We start from the raw sequence: 18,314 nt of genomic DNA on the forward strand, positions 1-18,314 counted from the left end.
ACCAGGTTATCACCTTGGTAACCGGTAAACAATAATAATTGATTGCTTCACTGCACACTGATACTAGATGTCAGTAACTACTGTAATATAAGAAATAATATAATAAGCTTAAAATCATTGTTTTTGAGAGCTACATCACGTTTGAAATCTTAGTGATTTAAGTAAGTACTTCATAATTGTTAGAGAGGAAAACTATATGAAATTAGGCTTTATTCTAGCAGCCTATCAGTTGTGTTGCATTGGTAAACAACACATAAATAAAGGCTGGTAAACATTGTAGTTTCATAATACTGTAGTACAATCAGGGGATCCCCTATAACATTATCAAATATTATACAGTACTAGGGATCTTATAACTACCAGGTTGATACAACAAATACCATATTAACCCTTGAAATCGGTATGAAAATAACATATTACTAAATTAACCTAAATGTTAAAGCTTTATCATTGTCTACATATAGATATAATATTTCTATGGTCTACACTATTACCTCTTATAGTATACTTTAAATATTAATATTATACTTAAATAATAATATAAGAGTACGCCTTATATATATTTGTTGAACCAATTATATTAATTGTAAAAATAGAATTTTGAATATTGTATATCTTTTTTAATATTTCAACCTCTTATTGAAACAGGTGAATTGAAAAATGAGTTGTACGCCAGTTGAAGTTGTTTTTGAGGACGACGGCTGGGTGGTTAACGCTACAGAATTAGTGCTTGCGTCGTTACTTGGTCTTATCATTGGGGTCATAATTGCTCTACTCTGTTTACGATGCTTCTTTAAGGAACTTGCGAAAGATAGGGTAATTACTCTTTTATTTATAAAGCTCTGTCTTCTTCTATCAAACTTTATGTGACAACAAATGTGATGCACCCATGGATGATGTCATAATAAGGCATATCACTACCATATTAAGGCATATCACTACCATATTAAGGCATATCACTACCATATTAAGGCATATCACTACCATATTAAGGCATATCACTACCATATTAAGGCATTATCAATACCATATTAAGGCATATCACTACCATATTAAGGCATATCACTACCATATTAAGGCATATCACGGCCATGTTAAGGCATAGCATTACCATATTTGGGCACATCACACATTTTTTCTGCAGGCAGTAAAGCAGGGAAAAAGAAAATAAATACTATTATATTAAAAATAAAAATACAGTAGAATCCTCCTTTAGGGCACTCCTTTTCAGGATGGGATGTCACACCCTATTGGACAGGAACACATTGCTGATTTTGAAATCATCTCCTGATGGAGGTTTGAACTGTCTCACAGGAAATTCATCTCATAGTATTAATAATTGTATTATTATGTACCATATGATTTTCTACTTTTATTTTCTTCAACAGGTTCAAAAGTCGTCAAATGCAGTAATGATGGAACAATCGACAACTTATAGATCTTCAGAGGTGACATCGAATACAGTCAGACACCTGGACTATGACAAAGTAAGTCAAACCAGCATCTGCAATTTAAACAAATAAATTATATTATTATTAATAATTGTTAATACTGGGGGTGATCAAAAGTTAAGTACGAATATATTTGTCATGTTTTTGCTGTAATTTTTAGGCTTTTGAATACTGAGTAAATTGAGAATACTATTATGATTGTTTTTAGGTCTAACCTACAACCTCATAATGTACCTGTAGACCACTAAGTTTGTTTCCAGTAGAAAATTCCAGAGATAGCCAAAACATTTTCCTAATATAATTGTACATAAACATTTTTATTAACCGTCTCTGATGCCAGTGCTCTTTGTATAAATACATGCATGTATAGTTTGTAATTAAGATGGCTTCTTTTTTCTCTCTCTCTTTCATTCCATGACAAAAATATAAACAATTTAAACAACATGACTTCTTTGTAGATTCCATTGATGAAAATTGACAATGAAGAAAGCGACAATTCGTCTGAGAAAACAAGAAAAAGAGCCGACAGTGATGAGGAAGATGATAATAAGATGGAGAATTTTGATGAAGATTCACAGAATGACAAGAGTAACAGCGACAGTTTAATTACAGCAATTGCTAACAAAACAAGGTAACAAAATCAAGAAACACAGACTACCACCTTTTTTTGTAAATTGTTGAAACTTTTTTACTCGGAATAACTTGCCACAACAATACAGTTAGGAAAAAAGGCATTACCGGTTAAAAATTGATTATTAAAATGTAACGTAACTAACGTAAAATATGCATTATTTATGAAAGGAAACAACTTTGAAAGTTGATTTTACCTGACACTTCTTCACCTTCTCTACAGAAATTGTGCCCTCTAAGGATTTCCCAAGGCATGTGTATGCATCCTTTGCCTCCCAGCCAAAGGCCTTGTCCAATTTCCCAGCACAGATCGTCATATTTTATATTGATAATTATATTGAAAGCATCTTTGCCTCGTCTGTTTTTATCCTCTTGCTACAGCAAACTATAGGAAACAAACTGTATATTCTGAACACTATCAGCCATTGTGAATATGAACATATTTTTCAGCTTTACTTACATATTTCATTTATTTTAAACAGAGAAGCAACAGAACGAACGTTGATACTGCAAGATATAAAAGAAGTTAACTTATTGGAAAGAGAACTGCAACAGGAGAAAATAAATGTATGTTAGATTACTTACACCTATATTGACATATGGTCACTTTCTACCTTGTTGGAAAAAAATGAAATTAAATACATACTGCCTGCCTTGCATATAGCAACATACAGTACATGCACATACTTAAGAATGGTTTTAGGTCTTAAAGTTGATTTTGTGTTTGCTTTAAACGGTCATTGTTTTATTTTAGGCATTTCTACAACTGCTCAAAATATTTCTGTTAAAATTTGCAAGTAAAGGTCATCTGGAAAAGGATTTTAGCATAGAATTCGCTAACCAATATGAACAGGTTTGTACAAATAAAAAAAAATTCTACAATTAAGCTTGAAAATGTTGCTAATACCTTTTTTTGGGTTCCTGTTCAACATCAACTGCCACATATCCACTGCCATATATTTTTCCCTTATTATGGGCGGTGCTTTCTTATTAGGGTGTCCCAAATGAATGATTCATTTTATTTATCATAACATCAACAATTTTAATTGGAAACAGGATTTCAAAAATGTGTTTGTAAGCATTGAAGCAGAGCAACTAGTAGCTGCAGAGCACATCATTGCCAATGGCAAGTCAAAGAGAGATCCAGTTGAGGTGGAGGAAGCGGTGGAAGAAATCAGAAGAGAAGGTGCCAGAACATTGGTAAGTATGAAAGGAAAAAAGACGAGATAAATAAATGAGTTCAAGGAAGCATAGAAAAGATGAGCAGATGCTGATAAAGATTACTTCACACATGCAATGCAAGTAATTTGACCAATCACAAGAGACAGTTCAGATGATACTTCAATTGTTATTGGTCGAATTATTTGTATTAAAGACCCCTTCCCTGCAATTTTGGACGTTTTTTGGAAAATAATACATATATATCACTTTAAAAACATTAAACCATGACATTCCTTGTCTTAAATGTACGTTTTATGGTAAATTATGATAAAAAGTGAGAAACAATGCACTACCTAAGTAGCTCGCGGCGATTGACCTCTTGTGGACGGTCTTAGGCCTAGCCTAGCTAGGCTTAGTTTTGTAGGCCTAGCTGGTAAACATCGGTAACGTACGAACATCATACGCCAGCTATATACCTAGCCTGACGTTGTATAGTTGCTGCATTAATTGTCTTTCTATTTTTGCCAGACTCCGTTGATACAAATTGGGGAAAACCCGGTATTTTCGCTGAAAAGTTAGGAGTCTTCCATTTGTTTTGGCCTCACGATCGATCGAAAAGTGGGCGAATTACAGGTGAAAAACAAAAATATCAATCCGCGCGCAATGCATTTTGGGATTTATAGCGGGCCGCTATAATTATTAGAATCGACTTATTTTTCACATTTTTAACCGTTTAAAGACGAAAAAAGTTATCGCAATAGGACCATATAGTATTATTTTTACATTAAATATAGTTTGTGATCTTAAATTACATCTAAAAAACGTAGGGAAGGGGGCTTTAAGTGTATGTGTCCCTAGTGGGAACAAATCATTATTGGCAAGCAGGTACACTCACCTTATTTGGTCTTGCAAAGTTAAAATCACCAGAGGAAATCTCTAGGATCTTCTGTCCCTATTCTATAAGAATTCTGTTGTAATAAAAATATGTAAAATTATATTATTTTTCTGCAGGATATGAAATTTCAAGAATATCAACTTAAAATCAAGGATGAACTTGAAAAAAGCTCAGATTTATCAGAGGATGAGGTATGCTATAAATGATTGGATTTATTTTGATATCAATAACAAGCTCAGACAAAAGTGACAAAAAAACACACAAAAAACAATGGTTTGAAATATAACTAAGAGAATGACAACCCCCACCACAATCAATCATTTTAAAGAACATTTACATGCAATTGACCTAATAAACTAACTCAGAAAAAGGGAATTGAAATAGTGAAATACACGATTGCAAGGAATTAGGATCACTGACCACAAAACAGTGTAATAACCAGTTATTCTATATTTATATTCTAGGTAAATGCATTAATGGAAAAGTTGTCAGAAAACATGGCTGAAGTGGAAAGATCTTTGGGCAGGGAATGGGCTCGCCAAGCCTCAGTTAGTATTATTTTTACTTTTATTATTACTATCTTTTTGACTTTACTACTTATACATTTAAAGATTCTTACAAAGTTTGTTTACTATTACTTGTAATATTTAAGTTTAAAAAATCAAATCAACTTATTGTAAAAATTGTCAAGAACTCATCCATGACCAGTATGGCCTAGTTTTTGCATTCTGCATTTTTAATAGTTTATTAACAGTATTTTAAGATAGACCTATAAATAGTATTATTATTTATTGTCTTAATTATGCCAAGAAAAATAAATTACCATTTTAAAGTGGACCAATAAAATGTCTTGAATCTTGACTGTTATAGATTCTTCAAGAAAGACTTGCAAATAGACAAGGACTTGCAAACCAGTATAGGAACTTCAATGAAAAAGAAGTACAAAGGAAAGTGAACAGAATTGAACACCAAAGCACAGTGTTGACTTCATTATCGGACGAAAGTCACTTAACAGATAAACAAAGGGAAAGGCAAGTTTAAACAAATTATCAGATTATTGAAAAAAAAAAAGTTGATGAAATGAGTACTCAAACTGACCGTAAAAGTGGGGAATAAATCCACTCATGGCTTCTGTTTCTTTTGTCTGCCTGAAACAAAAGCTTATTATTATAAAATATAGAACAATGTCATTAGGTTATCTGTCATGCAGATGTTAATATTACCCCTATCAACATGGCTGTCACCAAAAAAAACCTCTTTATTAATGACATACATATTTAACTTAATTTGTACAGTATATTGAAACAATATGAAGAGGACCTAAATCGAGTACAAGAAAATCATCAAGCTGGTAAGTAATAATAATAATTACTGCAATACAATATTGTTAACAGGTGTTACATGGCTATAACATTTATTCAAGTTAAAGTGTTTAATTTACAAGGAGCAGGTAATAGACATGAACAGAATATTAGATCACGTTCTGTCTCTAGAAAAAAAGTTTTGGTTGATATGTGACATCATGCTTTTTAGATCCTGGGGACCAAGATAAACCTAGGGCTCAATATTAGATCATGTAGGCTGTATTAGATACAAATACAGAGAGTAGGATGTGTATCAAAGTTCTTAATAATCTGAATCTGTTATTTAGAGGTAACCAGACAAACAAAAGAATTATCAAGCAAACTTGAAAAGTTAAGACTTCATAAAATGGAGAAGCTGAAGAAAAAACAGAAAGCTGAGGAAAGAGAATTAATGAAGGATACAAGCCATGGCAAAGCCAAAGACTTTGTAGTGGTAGGTGCTTGAACTTTAGCATTTTAGTAACTGAACATTTATTTTCTAATGGGCAGTTTGACCGTGCAGATGGCCTCATTGATTACACTGTAGATGGTACCATTCTAATTTGTATTGAAATCATTTCAGGGATATCATGAATTATTGGAAGAACAAAGAAATGAACGCAATGATTATATTGCAGAACTGGACTACAATGAAGCTGAAGAAATCAGTATTCTGAGGAAAGTATGTCAACATTTTTTTCAATCATGAAAGAATAATTTAAGTTCATACCAATATTCTAAAATAGAACAATAATATAGTATTTAGCTATATCTATTGATAAAAACTTATCATTTTAGAAACTGGAAGAAAGTTGCGAAGAATCGATTGAAGAGCAAGAAAATTCATTTTATGAGACGCTTGCAGATCAGGCAAGATTGACAAATGAACAGGTTAACAAGCTGATGAAGAAACATTCCAAAAATATGAAGAACTTGGAAGGTAATATGATATGAAAACATTTTCTGTTAAGTCTGTTAAGATATGAATTATTCTGGAAATGTGCGTAAATAACACAAATTTGGATTTTCAATTTTTCTAGAAAAGAATAAGGATGAAAAGAAAAGGCAATTAGAACGAATACAAGAGAAGATTGCAAATAAGAAAGCACAATGGATGGAAGAGCAGGAACGAGTAGAAGTGGAACAACAGCAGTTAGAAAAACAACAAGACAGAACAGTTCATAAGCTACTTGAGTCTCAAAGTGGTTTGGACGAAGAGTAAGTGAAAGAAACAGGGAAGAGGATAAATTTTGAAAGGGAGAGGAGGAGTATTGTTTGATGAGTGAGAAAGAAACAGGGAAGGGAATTAATTGTGAAAGGGAGAGGAGGAGTATTGTTTGATGAATGAAAGAAACAGAGAAGAGAATTAATTGTGAAAGGGGGAGGATGATTGTTTGATGAGGGTGAGAAAGACAGAACCACCCAGAAATCAATTTCAATTGCCAAGTGGTGTGAGAGTAAGTGAAAGAAACAAGGAAGGGAATTAATTATAATGAGTGTGTTGTCTTTTTCAGAGCCCGGAACCAGATATTGAAACAGCATGCTCTGAATATGGCAGCCATCAACAACCAAATGCAAATAGCCCGTCTTAAACAACAAAAGATGTAGGTTCTAGTCAATGTTATCAAGAAAGGAATATTTCAGACAAAATATTAGAAAAAAAAGTAGAAAATATAAGAAAAGAAATTAAAGAATTATGCACACTATGTCATTGGACCGCCTAGGATCTGCTAAAACATGGTCACGGCAAACATCATAAAGATAGGATCTGTTAAAACATGGTCATGGCAAACCAAAAGCTCCTTAACATCAAGATGACTCATAATACTAAAAAGTAACATTAACAAATTTTTGCCTTTAGGGTACATTGTTTAGAGAACCATACATTATAATATAAAACCATTATCTTACATTTTCAGACTTGAAGGAAAGCTAGCAAAACGAGAAATGTATGTTGAGAATTTACGAAAAAACCAAGAGGAAGAAAAAGAAGCCGTTATTGCGAAAGGGTCACAAAATGCACTTGAAAAACTTGAGAAAAAACATGTAAGAAACAGTTTATATTTAAGGAGAGTTTTAATACGTAGATTTATAAAGTGCACATAAACTAGAACTTTATTTGCTTGACAACAAAAAGAATAACAGCTAGCTATAGAATTCAAACCAGTCTTCTCAGATAAGGACTATAAACCGTAGGACCAGTGTACACATCTAGCTCATGTGCACTTTAAAGAACCTAGTACATCTTTTGAGACGAGTAGGGGTTCTAGTAGATTTTGTTTGGTCAAAAAGTTTCTTTATCATATTTTTACAATTATTTTATTTAAAACATTTAATCTTTCATAATACATTACATGAACAAAAAACAAACAAAAACCATCAATGAAGGAAAAGTTTGTCACTTAAAAAAAAACCATTGAAAAATATATAAATATAGTTTCTTTATCATATGTTCACAGGAAGAAGAGTTGAACACAGAATTAAAGGAAATTGAGAAAGAAAGACAAAAAGCAACGAGGATACTACGAGATCGAATGGCATCTGAAAATGAGGCTGTTTTAAAGAGTCAAGATGTACAGCTTGGACTGCTTATTGGAAAACTACAAGTTGGCCAATCAAGACGTCAAGGAATCATTAAGAAAAATGACAGAGCTATCAAGGAGCTACAGGTGGGTTTTTACAGTTACTTAAGGAGCTCATTTAAAAATAACAAAAGCTGTAATGAATATATTTAGAATTCCATATTTTTAATAATACATCTGTTCAATAAATTTGTAATATAAACTGAAATGAAACAGCGAGATATTCTCAAATTAACCACTTCCTTTTAAGGAATTCACATGGTTTAAAAATCTCACTTTACCACTATATCTACATCATGCAAACCTTTAAAAAATAATTATAATTATTCTGTTTAAAATTTGATATTACTGTAGCATTTGTCAAATTGCTGTTTTATTATTTAAACTGAAATTAAAATAGAACTACATTTGTTTACAGGAACAACTGTTGGAGACCGTAGTTGAGAATGATGTCTCAACGCAGAAAACTAACTCCATCATAAAGAAACATATGCGAGAAGTGGAGGACTTACAAGAGAAAATGCAAGAAGCCAAAGACAAACAATATCGCATGTTAAAAGAGAAAGTTGAATCAAGAATGATCAAAAAAGAAAAGTGGGTTTATTCAGATTTATTCTTGAAGAACATTAAACATAAAACCATTTAGTAAAAGAATAAGTATATGAGCATTTAAAACATACAAATAGTGTTGTACGTCACTTCTAAAAGGAAATATTTGTCTTGTTCTAAAGTTGAACTATTCAACAATTCTGTTTCTTGTATATTGTCAGTCATGTCTATAAATATGTCATTCTCTCGTTAAAAATATATAAATAATAAAAATGTTTTAAACATTTAAGATAAATTTCTTCATTATAAAAATTGTAATTTATTTGGAAAATTGTTTTTTTGACAGAGCAATGGAATACGAGATGAACGAAGAAAAGAAAAGACAAAAGTCAGCATCTGCTTCTGGGTAAGTATTTTCCCTAGTTTTGTACATTACTAAAAAAGGCAATATGACATATAAAGCTCTGTCTACACTATCAAACTAGTTTGACATAAAAAAAGTATGATGTGCCAAAATATATGGTAGTGATATGACATCATCATGTCCATATATGGGCACATCACATTTTGTTGTCACATAAACTTTTATAATGTAGACAAGGCTTAAGAGAAAAAAGATAAAAGGCATCTGATTGACATGGTTGTACCTGGTTGTACCCCATAAAAATAATTAATAATATTTTACTAAAACAATAACATAATATGTGTTTGTTTGTGTGTTGATTCCTGCACTTGCTAATATCTCACTCTTTTTTTTATGTTTGTATCCATGCACTTTCTGGCACCACTAAAGTAAACAAAAAACAGCAACGTAAGTATGACACATAGTACAATACTCATTTCATAACAGTCAGGGTTTAAACTAATTGTTGCCATTCTTTGTCTACCAATAATTTAACCTGAACTGAAAGAAATAATATTAAATTCTATTAATATGTTTCAATCTAGGTCAGCAATATCAATTATGAATAAGATGTTACTAGAACAGCGCCACCAGCAGCAAAAGAAGCAAATTGAGAACGACTTGAAAGCGGAGCTAGTGCAGCAACAAATGGAGTTAAACCAACAACTTGAATCAACCCTTGTTAAGGAGTTGGAGGTAATCATGAATAGAAGTATTTTTTATGAAAAACTCAGTCCATGTTGCAAAACGTCCGGTTTACCATCCTTACCGTTACCAAGTCCATGGTGGCTGTATGCCAAGCTGTTTTTCATCAAGGACATAACTGTGGTCTTCACCCTCAACTGCACTAAACATGTAGGGGAATTTCCTGCTCTACCACCTAGCTAGCCTAGCTAGCATGAAATCAAATAACATTATGTTTTAAGTATTATTTACTTATCAAACTGTTTGGGTAGTTGAGTTCTGCAGTTAATATCTAACAATACCGTGCATTTTTCTGTATGTATAAACTAATTATGAAGAGAAAATTAAAGATTAAGTTTGTTACTTAACTTTCTTGTTAAGATGTGAAAGAAACATAGTCCCAAGAGAATTGTTGTTACCACGCCCTCTCATGTCTAAAAATAGAACTACTAAAATATAACAATAAAAACATTCTTGATGACTACATTACTGTACACTATTATAATTAATTTGATGTATGAAATTATTTTTGCAGGAAAGAGAAAAAGACTTCTTAGCTCAGTTGGCAGCAGTTAGTAATATGTCCAAAGATGATCTCTCAGATGTTATTTATTCTGCTGTATCAAGTAAATTCACTTTTTATAAAATAAAATGTTGTTTTACTACTAGTAGTAGGAAAACATATATTTATTTATATTATTGTTAAATATTATGTTTATCTATTTATTGATTGATGTATACAGGGGCAGATCCAGTCGGGTAGTGCTTTCGTTGCGTGCTTCACCCCTTTGACAGCTAAAATTACATTAAGAACTATTTTTGAAATCTAGTTTTTGATTATATAATTTAATATATTTTAGCGCTCCCTTGTTTAAAAACCATATATAGACATGATGATGTCATATCACTACCATGTTTGGTTATATCACTACCATATTTGGGCACATTTTTTTTGTCACATACAGTTTGATAGTGTAGACAGAGCTTTAGATCCGCCCCTGCCTTTTGATAGGTGGCACTATGCTGTGCATTCCAGTAAAAAAAACAATTTAAATATTTACAATACAACTATAAATCTTTTTTAGATGGTGGAGGAAATGAAGAGACAGCACATAATATGATGAAAGATTTCAAAAAGAGACTAAAATCAGCACAAACTGTTACTAGAGACATGGAGGATGATGAGAAAGTTATCAAACCAAAAAAGAAAGGAAAAAAGAAGAAGAAAATTCTGATAGAAGACGAAGAAGATGATTTTTAGAAACACTCAAATAATGATGTGGATATATCGATGCTTACTTTAAATACACCTTGTGATGTGAAAAACAATAACAAGAAATAAAGTGTGAAATAAATTTTACTTGATTTATTCTGATATCTGATTCGAAAAATACATTTCTGTTACACAGTTGGTTTCACATCTGACTTCACCAGTATGTGATACTACAACAAACACATTTACAGTTAAATCGTAGCTGGTTCCACAGCTGTGTTACAACATTAACACATACAACATTTTTAAAGCTAGTTTTACACTGTGTTACAACATAGTGATATCACAACATTTTGAAGGTAGTTTTAGTACACAGTGATATCACAAAAATAGGTGATGCTGCTTGTGCAAAGTGTTACAACACTAAAAGTGATAACTCCCAACATTACAGTAGTACAGTGTTATTACATTGTAAGTGATAAACAGTCACTGTTTTACATTACTTACAATGTAATCTGGACTCATTTTCAATCTATATAAAAATAGTGATTTCTCTTTTTCAATTAACTGTAAAATATAAATGCAGTGAATGCAATAATTTTATAATCATATAAACATGTGTAAGTCAAAAATAAAGATATTATAAAAATTCTTTTCTTAATACTTACAATAATTTGCATTAAAAATATATAATTTATGTACATACTTTAGTGTCATAGTAAAATATTTAAAAAGTAACAAATTGCAGTCAAATACTGTAAGAAAAAATACAAACATAAATTATGCATAAATCTCTGTTTACACTATCAAACTAGTTTGACAAATATTGTGCCCAAATATTGTAATGATATGCCCAAATATGGTAGCGATATGACATCATCATGTCCATATATGGGCACATCATTTTTTGTCACATAAAGTTTCATAGTGTAGGCAGAGCTTTAGTAAATTAGATGAATCAAGGGAAAAAATATAACAAAGAATAAATATAACGAAAGTAAAAATAAGAAAGTTGATTCACAAGGCTGTCTAGAATCATCAGCAAATGCAGTACGCACAGTGCCATGCCTATATCATAACCTTAATGTAACACAGACATCACATGTGATACGTTTACACACTGTGCCACACAATTTGCTTATGATACTAGACATAATGTGGAGATACAGTACAGTGAATCGATGAGTAATATAATGTAGGCCTACTTGCAAATACAAATGGTATGTTTTATTGAGGTGTAGAAAATACAAACATAATATTGACCCCTCACAAATTTAAATACTGGTAGTTAAATGTATATGTTTTAAGGATTAAAGATGTATTGTCCCCCTGAAAAAATAATTCTTAAAACACTTTTTTTTTAATATTTCATTTTAATGTAACATAATAGTTATCCACTTTGACCAAAAATTGGATCTAAAAAAAATGTATTTACCTGAAAAAAATGTAATTTAAAGCAAAAAATGGTCAAATTGGCTGCCAGCCAATGGATTTTTGGTTGAATTTAACCATTTATTTTGTCATTTTATAAGTGAAAACATTATTTTTTTTCATTTTTTTTTCTATGGAAGTGATTACCTATATTAAAACTACAAAATAAAATATTCAAAGTCTGATTTAATTAATCTTCATTTTTCATGTTTTTGGGGGACAATACATCTTTAAGCTAAATTATACCTATTCAAAAATCTGAGTACAGTATCCCTTCTTTTTGGGACACCTCTATTAAGGGGACACTTTCTAGTGAGATGGATGAACAAGGTAAATATATTTTGTTGGGTCCCAAAGATGACTTTATTACTACTATTACTACTACTGTATTATGTTTTAATTAATCTCATTAAGTACAAATATAATGTAAAGCTATTCAGAAGTATTTTCAATTAATTAATAAGTAGAAATTTAATGTTGACTTAAGTCGCAAATCTAAATGGTAACTTTTCAATCTTAGCACTAAAGTGCAAATACAAGGAAAGCATACTAAGAAATTTAGATGTATATTTTAATCAAATGTAGAAATTGCAAATATGGTAAGAAATCAAAAAGGTATAACAAATCGCAGGTAGGTACACATACCCTTGGCATACACAGACAATATGAAATAAGATATGCATACCTAAATGATTAATTTGGCGTGTTAATACATAAATAGTTTTTTAACTTTATAAAAAATGTATTTATTTGTTTTTCATTCATTTAAATGAAATGAATATAATTATACGTTACCTAAAATAGTAGGTAATTACACATACCCAACATCTTTAAAAACATAAACAATATTTTATTAAATTCTAAGTGCATAATAGTGGTTTAGCTTTCACTGGATCAAGACTAATTTCATATAAATTTCAATATTTAAGAGATACTTTACTGTAAATAGTTCGAGATATTATCTATTAACGTTTCAATAAATGAGAGGTACAGATAAAAGAAAGTGAACTTTGAACTGTACTGTAATAATATCAGTCATAAAACTATTTATTAGGCTATAAAATTATAAATCAAATATATTAATATATTAATGTCCATCAGAATGGTGTACAGACTTCTTATTCACAATCTATACTAGTGTACAGTGAAATGAGACATTATTACAGTCAACTCTCCCAATATCGAAACTCTCTGAAAACCAGAAACTCTCCCAAAACCAGACTTTTCATGAGGTCCAAAGGGTCCCAAATTCATTTTTACCATTAAAAACAAATTCCGAATCCAGACTTTTTGGAAAACCAGACATATTATTAGGCCAAAAGTGTCCGGTATTGGGAGAGTTGACTGTACTTACTTTATGGTTTTATAATACTCTGCTAAGTTTACCAATTATTTGTCATTTCTTGCATGGTTCAATAGACTGGACAACATTGTTTTAATTTTGTTTTACCTTCACTATTAGCAAGAATCAGCGGGTTATTTTGATGAAATTCCACTAGTTCCACGGGTGAATCAAAAGCCTGGAAATTAAAATCATGATTATTGATAATAACAACTTGATTATTTTTCTTTTAATGATAATTGTTACTACACCAATAGGGAATCATTAAATTAACAAGACATGTTTGCTTAACTCAGAAATTGTAAGGATAATTATTATCTCTTGTTTATTATTTCTCGCTATTAACAGAGGTAAAACTTTGTTCAACAAACGTATAGCACAGATAGTCTCAACTTTACTATTTCACATGTATTCTTAAGCTCTATCTGTGAACTAGATGGATATGGATAGAAAACAGCTTCAAGATGATACTTGGTTGGTAAAGGGATCCTTTCTAAAGCTCTGTCTACACTATAAAACTAGTTTGACAAAAAAAGTGTGATGTGCCCAAATAGGTAGTGATATGACATCATCGTGTCCATATATAGGCACATCCCATTTTTTTTGTCACATAAAGTTGTAGTGAAAGTGATAGTGTAGACAGAGCTTTAGCAAATTGCTTGGACATTTAGACTATCACAGCTTTTAAAATGTAAAGTGTGATGTGCCCAAATAGGTAGTGATATGACATCATCGTGTCCATATATAGGCACATCCCATTTTTTTTGTCACATAAAGTTGTAGTGAAAGTGATAGTGTAGACAGAGCTTTAGCAAATTGCTTGGACATTTAGACTATCACAGCTTTTAAAATGTAATTATATGGTTATACTTTTCCTTACCTGTTCTCCATCCTTCATTGAGCCTAATGCATACTTGCCATCATCCCGACGCCGCATTTGTAGATTGCGAACTTGATTATTATACCAAAGTGACAGCGTGAATGGATTCTTAGGTCCTCCACGTTTACTCTCACGAACTAAAAATGCCCCATCCTTAAAAAAAGAAACGGTAAATTAAATCATTACTGTTAATAGCATGTTACAAAGTGTATTCACAGAAGTGGATTTGATTTGATTTTATACAATAGTTATTAAGACTATGTTTATTAAGCTTGGTTCCCAAGATGCAAGTAATAAGCTACAGTTTAAATGATCAGTCGCTTGTGATTGGCCAAATGAATTGTGTAATTTGCATTTCATTGCATCCTAGTGGGAATGGGACTTAATCAGTCTGACATATGCATCCTGTATTGTGCAACCTTTGTGAACAAACAGTAGCTATAGATAAATGAATTATTTAATAATGAAACATCAACAGAGAAATAAACTACTTACTCTCCTAAATTCTTCTAAACTTTTTAGAGCCTTGTCCCTGGGTAATTCAGGATGATACCACGGATAACCATTCATGGTACTCTATGAAAACAAAATTCATCACTAAATTTATTATTTTCTTCTTTTTTACAGAAATTTATGAAAGAAAAATGAAGGGAACAATATGTAGAAGAAGTTTATAATATTATATAGTTTTAAATTTCCTGCTTTATAAGCAACTATTTCTGCATTGTACCCCTTAGCTTTTGGCGGCATGTTTTTATAACTATGCCTTTAGTTTGTTGACATCTTTGATTGGCTGATTTGTTTTATTATGTAATTTTGTGAATGATATATGTTATCCTTCGTTACAATTCTCTTCACCTGATGATGGGCTATGCCCAAAACACATGTTAATAAACTTATATTGATCGAGGCAGTTTTAACTTGATTTTTTTTAAATTATATAGTTTAGTTATATATGTGCAGTAATTACTAATGATCTTTTGGTAAATTAAAATTAAATTTTAAATTTAATAACTGAATAAAACATACAGCTGCAGTCCTTGTAGAAGCTGGCTTTGGCACATGAGTTTCAATCTGAACTGAAGGGGTTTGTGTATTTCGTTTAGCAGGACTTGGGGCCCTTCTATGAGCAGGGGAAGGTCGTTGAGCAGGGCTTGGTCGTTGAGTTGGACTTGGTAGAACCTTTGTAGTGTCTGTTTTTGAGCATGAATCACTTGCTGTGCTGCTAGGTGGCTTTTGTGCAGCTAAGATAACAACATTCAACACAATGAATACAAACTTATCGCAACAAATTTTTAATTATAAACGATCCATAAACATAACAGTTGATTCTCGGTACAGTATATACATTTATTCAGTATCATAGACATATTTCATAATACACCATCTTATGTGTTTCATATGTGATACCACTCTAATCATTAACCAAACATTCTATGATACAGGCATCACATGTGATACACATGAGATTCTGTATTATGGAATGTTCCTATGATACAGGAAAAAATTGTCATATGTGGAGATACAGCACTAAGAATATTAATAAACCAATATAGTAGATTCCAGTTATTCAAGTTATCTTTATTGTGTTTTCACAAACAGGCATAAAAACAAAATTGGTTGCTGGCTATAAAACAGAATATCAATAAGAACATTGAAAAGGTTCAAGGCATATAAAAAACTTACATACTTCAATACAGTATGTATTGTACACACAGATTTCAAAGTCATTCATTGGTTTTAAGTCACACATCACAGCCAAAACTTGATTACAAACGCATTCTTTTTAAAAAGTAGTGTAAAATCTTACGTTTTCTGGGTGGTAGGTTAGGTTGACTGATTGGTTTTGATTCCTTAGTTGGTGATTCCTTTGCAACACATTTACTTGGTGGAGGTAGAGGCGGCTGCGGCAATCGTTTATGCAAAAAACTGCCATGACTATTGTAAACATCTTTTCGAGGAAGAGTCGGGCTACCTTGTTCAAAAACGTGTTTCATTTTCGATATGGATGATGTTGATGATGATTCATCTGGTGTTTCAATGGCTGGCTTGGTAGTATCTGTCTTTGGGTAGCGAACTATTGGTGGCGGTATTGCAGGTTTATTATTAGTTGAATTATATGGATTCTTTGGTGGTGGCATCTTAGTGTATTTTGACGGAGGCTTCCTAAACTTAGGAGATTTAGGTTGAATACTTGGTAATGGTTGTGGAAGTCGATTTGGAGTTTGTTCTGTTGAAAATAAATATTCATTTAGTTGTGTTTACTTAACATTTATTTCATCATAATCAGTTACACCTCTATTTTGTGCTATTTTTATTTTATATTACTACTTTACAATAGCATATACAGCATAATATATACTATACTATAACATTTTACTAAACTAATTGATATTTGCATACCTTCGGGTACAGCATATGTTCCATCACAATCCTTTAAAATATAAAATGTGTTAATACAATGAATAAAATAATAATAATAACATTTATATATTTATATAATACAATGTTTTATATGATTAAAAAATAATTGCAAAAGAACCTGCTTGCTACAAAAGGTATATATGTTTTTAAATGTTTTAAAATAATTTTAAATTATTATTTGAATTTTATATAAGTTTTTTTTTGTGACTGTGACTTTTGTTATAACATTTAGGTTTTCTGCCTCATTGTTTGTATTTGTTTATGTCGGAATAAATGATTTTATATGACATAGACATGTTTTAATAAAGATGTAGCTAAGGTCTTAGCTAGCAAAGCCTATTCCAAACCCCAAGCTTATGTCAATAATTCAATTTCATTTCTATGAGTACATACCTCTTCCAAAGTTGGTGCCTCATAAGTATCATCTACAAAAAAAAGAGTAAACAGAGTTTACACAATAAATTCATTATTTCCAATACAGTATTTCAAAAACATTAACTCAAATTTCCGGATGCTTTATCATGATTGTTAAGATTATAGCACTGTTTAATTAAAGTATTTAAATTTCCAAACAAAAAAGGTTGTTATACAGTATTCACTTACCGTCTTCTACAAAATTATTCTGAAAGAATAAAATTGTGATTATAATGGTTAATCTTTAAGATATAGCTTTAGTTTTTTCAACACAAAAATTAAATTATACAGTATATACATAGAAAGACATAAACTTTGGTAGTTTGCCTATAATACCATGGTTATAGTCCTATTGCAATATGCCTCAGACTTTAGCTCTGGCAGTTGATTACTGAAAAATACAGAGGTCACTGGATGAATGCAAAATATATTTGTTATTGATTGGTCGATTTACCTGGATTTCTGGCCGGTATGAGGGTGAAATCATAGGTGATACACTATGATGAGGGGTGCAACGATTTCTGGAAGGTGAAACATCCCGACGAGCTGGTGGTCGTGGTGGAACGTCACTTGAGACAGAATTTAATGTTGGAGCACTTAAATATAAATAAATTGTGTAATCGTAAATCTTATAGCAATCTGAATAGATAGTTTTATTATTTGATATGGTTATTTTTCAGTATGCATTTAGTATGTGCAATCATGTATATTCATATTTAAATCAAATGTGTAAAAGGTAGTATAGAATGGGGGAAGAATTAAAATTGTACATAGCATGTATAATATCTTGTAAAAGCATACTAAAAAGTGAATGTACTCACAGCGCTAACATCTGAGGGCGCTGTCCAGATGGTTTACCTAAAAAGTCCTGTATAAAGACAATGTTTTAGGAATGTAATATAAATTGTAGAA

At 31.3% G+C, this 18,314-nt stretch overlaps 2 protein-coding genes across 9 annotated transcripts in view; one reads left to right on the forward strand and one right to left on the reverse strand.

Moving 5' to 3' along the window:
- LOC144837808 (uncharacterized) lies at positions 1 to 11,069 on the forward strand. 2 transcript variants are annotated; one of them, XM_078693071.1, is made up of 24 exons: positions 1 to 161; positions 649 to 816; positions 1,389 to 1,487; positions 1,910 to 2,082; positions 2,564 to 2,648; positions 2,836 to 2,934; positions 3,138 to 3,281; positions 4,254 to 4,328; positions 4,602 to 4,685; positions 5,008 to 5,168; positions 5,433 to 5,488; positions 5,789 to 5,934; positions 6,064 to 6,162; positions 6,279 to 6,420; positions 6,521 to 6,698; positions 6,995 to 7,084; positions 7,400 to 7,526; positions 7,940 to 8,149; positions 8,481 to 8,656; positions 8,958 to 9,017; positions 9,405 to 9,422; positions 9,560 to 9,710; positions 10,234 to 10,324; positions 10,784 to 11,069. In XM_078693071.1, the coding sequence occupies exons 2-24, from the start codon at positions 661 to 663 to the stop codon at positions 10,957 to 10,959; spliced, it is 2,796 nt and encodes a 931-aa protein (XP_078549197.1). In that variant the 5' UTR covers positions 1 to 161; positions 649 to 660; the 3' UTR covers positions 10,960 to 11,069. The 2 variants fall into 2 exon arrangements, with proteins under 2 accessions (XP_078549197.1, XP_078549198.1); XM_078693072.1 differs by lacking the exon at positions 9,405 to 9,422.
- LOC144837806 (uncharacterized) overlaps positions 11,050 to 18,314 on the reverse strand; it is a 23,038-nt gene continuing 15,773 nt past the window's right edge. For all 7 annotated transcript variants that reach the window (XM_078693065.1, XM_078693064.1, XM_078693068.1 and 4 more), the window contains 10 exons: positions 18,224 to 18,270; positions 17,857 to 17,998; positions 17,592 to 17,610; positions 17,382 to 17,413; positions 16,968 to 16,998; positions 16,375 to 16,794; positions 15,594 to 15,808; positions 15,060 to 15,140; positions 14,565 to 14,717; positions 11,050 to 13,862 (listed from right to left, as the gene is read on the reverse strand). In XM_078693065.1, the coding sequence (XP_078549191.1) occupies positions 13,755 to 13,862; positions 14,565 to 14,717; positions 15,060 to 15,140; positions 15,594 to 15,808; positions 16,375 to 16,794; positions 16,968 to 16,998; positions 17,382 to 17,413; positions 17,592 to 17,610; positions 17,857 to 17,998; positions 18,224 to 18,270 (1,248 nt within the window). In that variant the 3' untranslated portion in view covers positions 11,050 to 13,754. The remainder of the gene's footprint in view (positions 13,863 to 14,564; positions 14,718 to 15,059; positions 15,141 to 15,593; positions 15,809 to 16,374; positions 16,795 to 16,967; positions 16,999 to 17,381; positions 17,414 to 17,591; positions 17,611 to 17,856; positions 17,999 to 18,223; positions 18,271 to 18,314) is intronic.

This window comes from Antedon bifida, chromosome 3 (genome assembly GCF_963402885.1).
Source record: "Antedon bifida chromosome 3, ecAntBifi1.1, whole genome shotgun sequence".
Lineage (NCBI taxonomy): Eukaryota > Metazoa > Echinodermata > Crinoidea > Comatulida > Antedonidae > Antedon > Antedon bifida.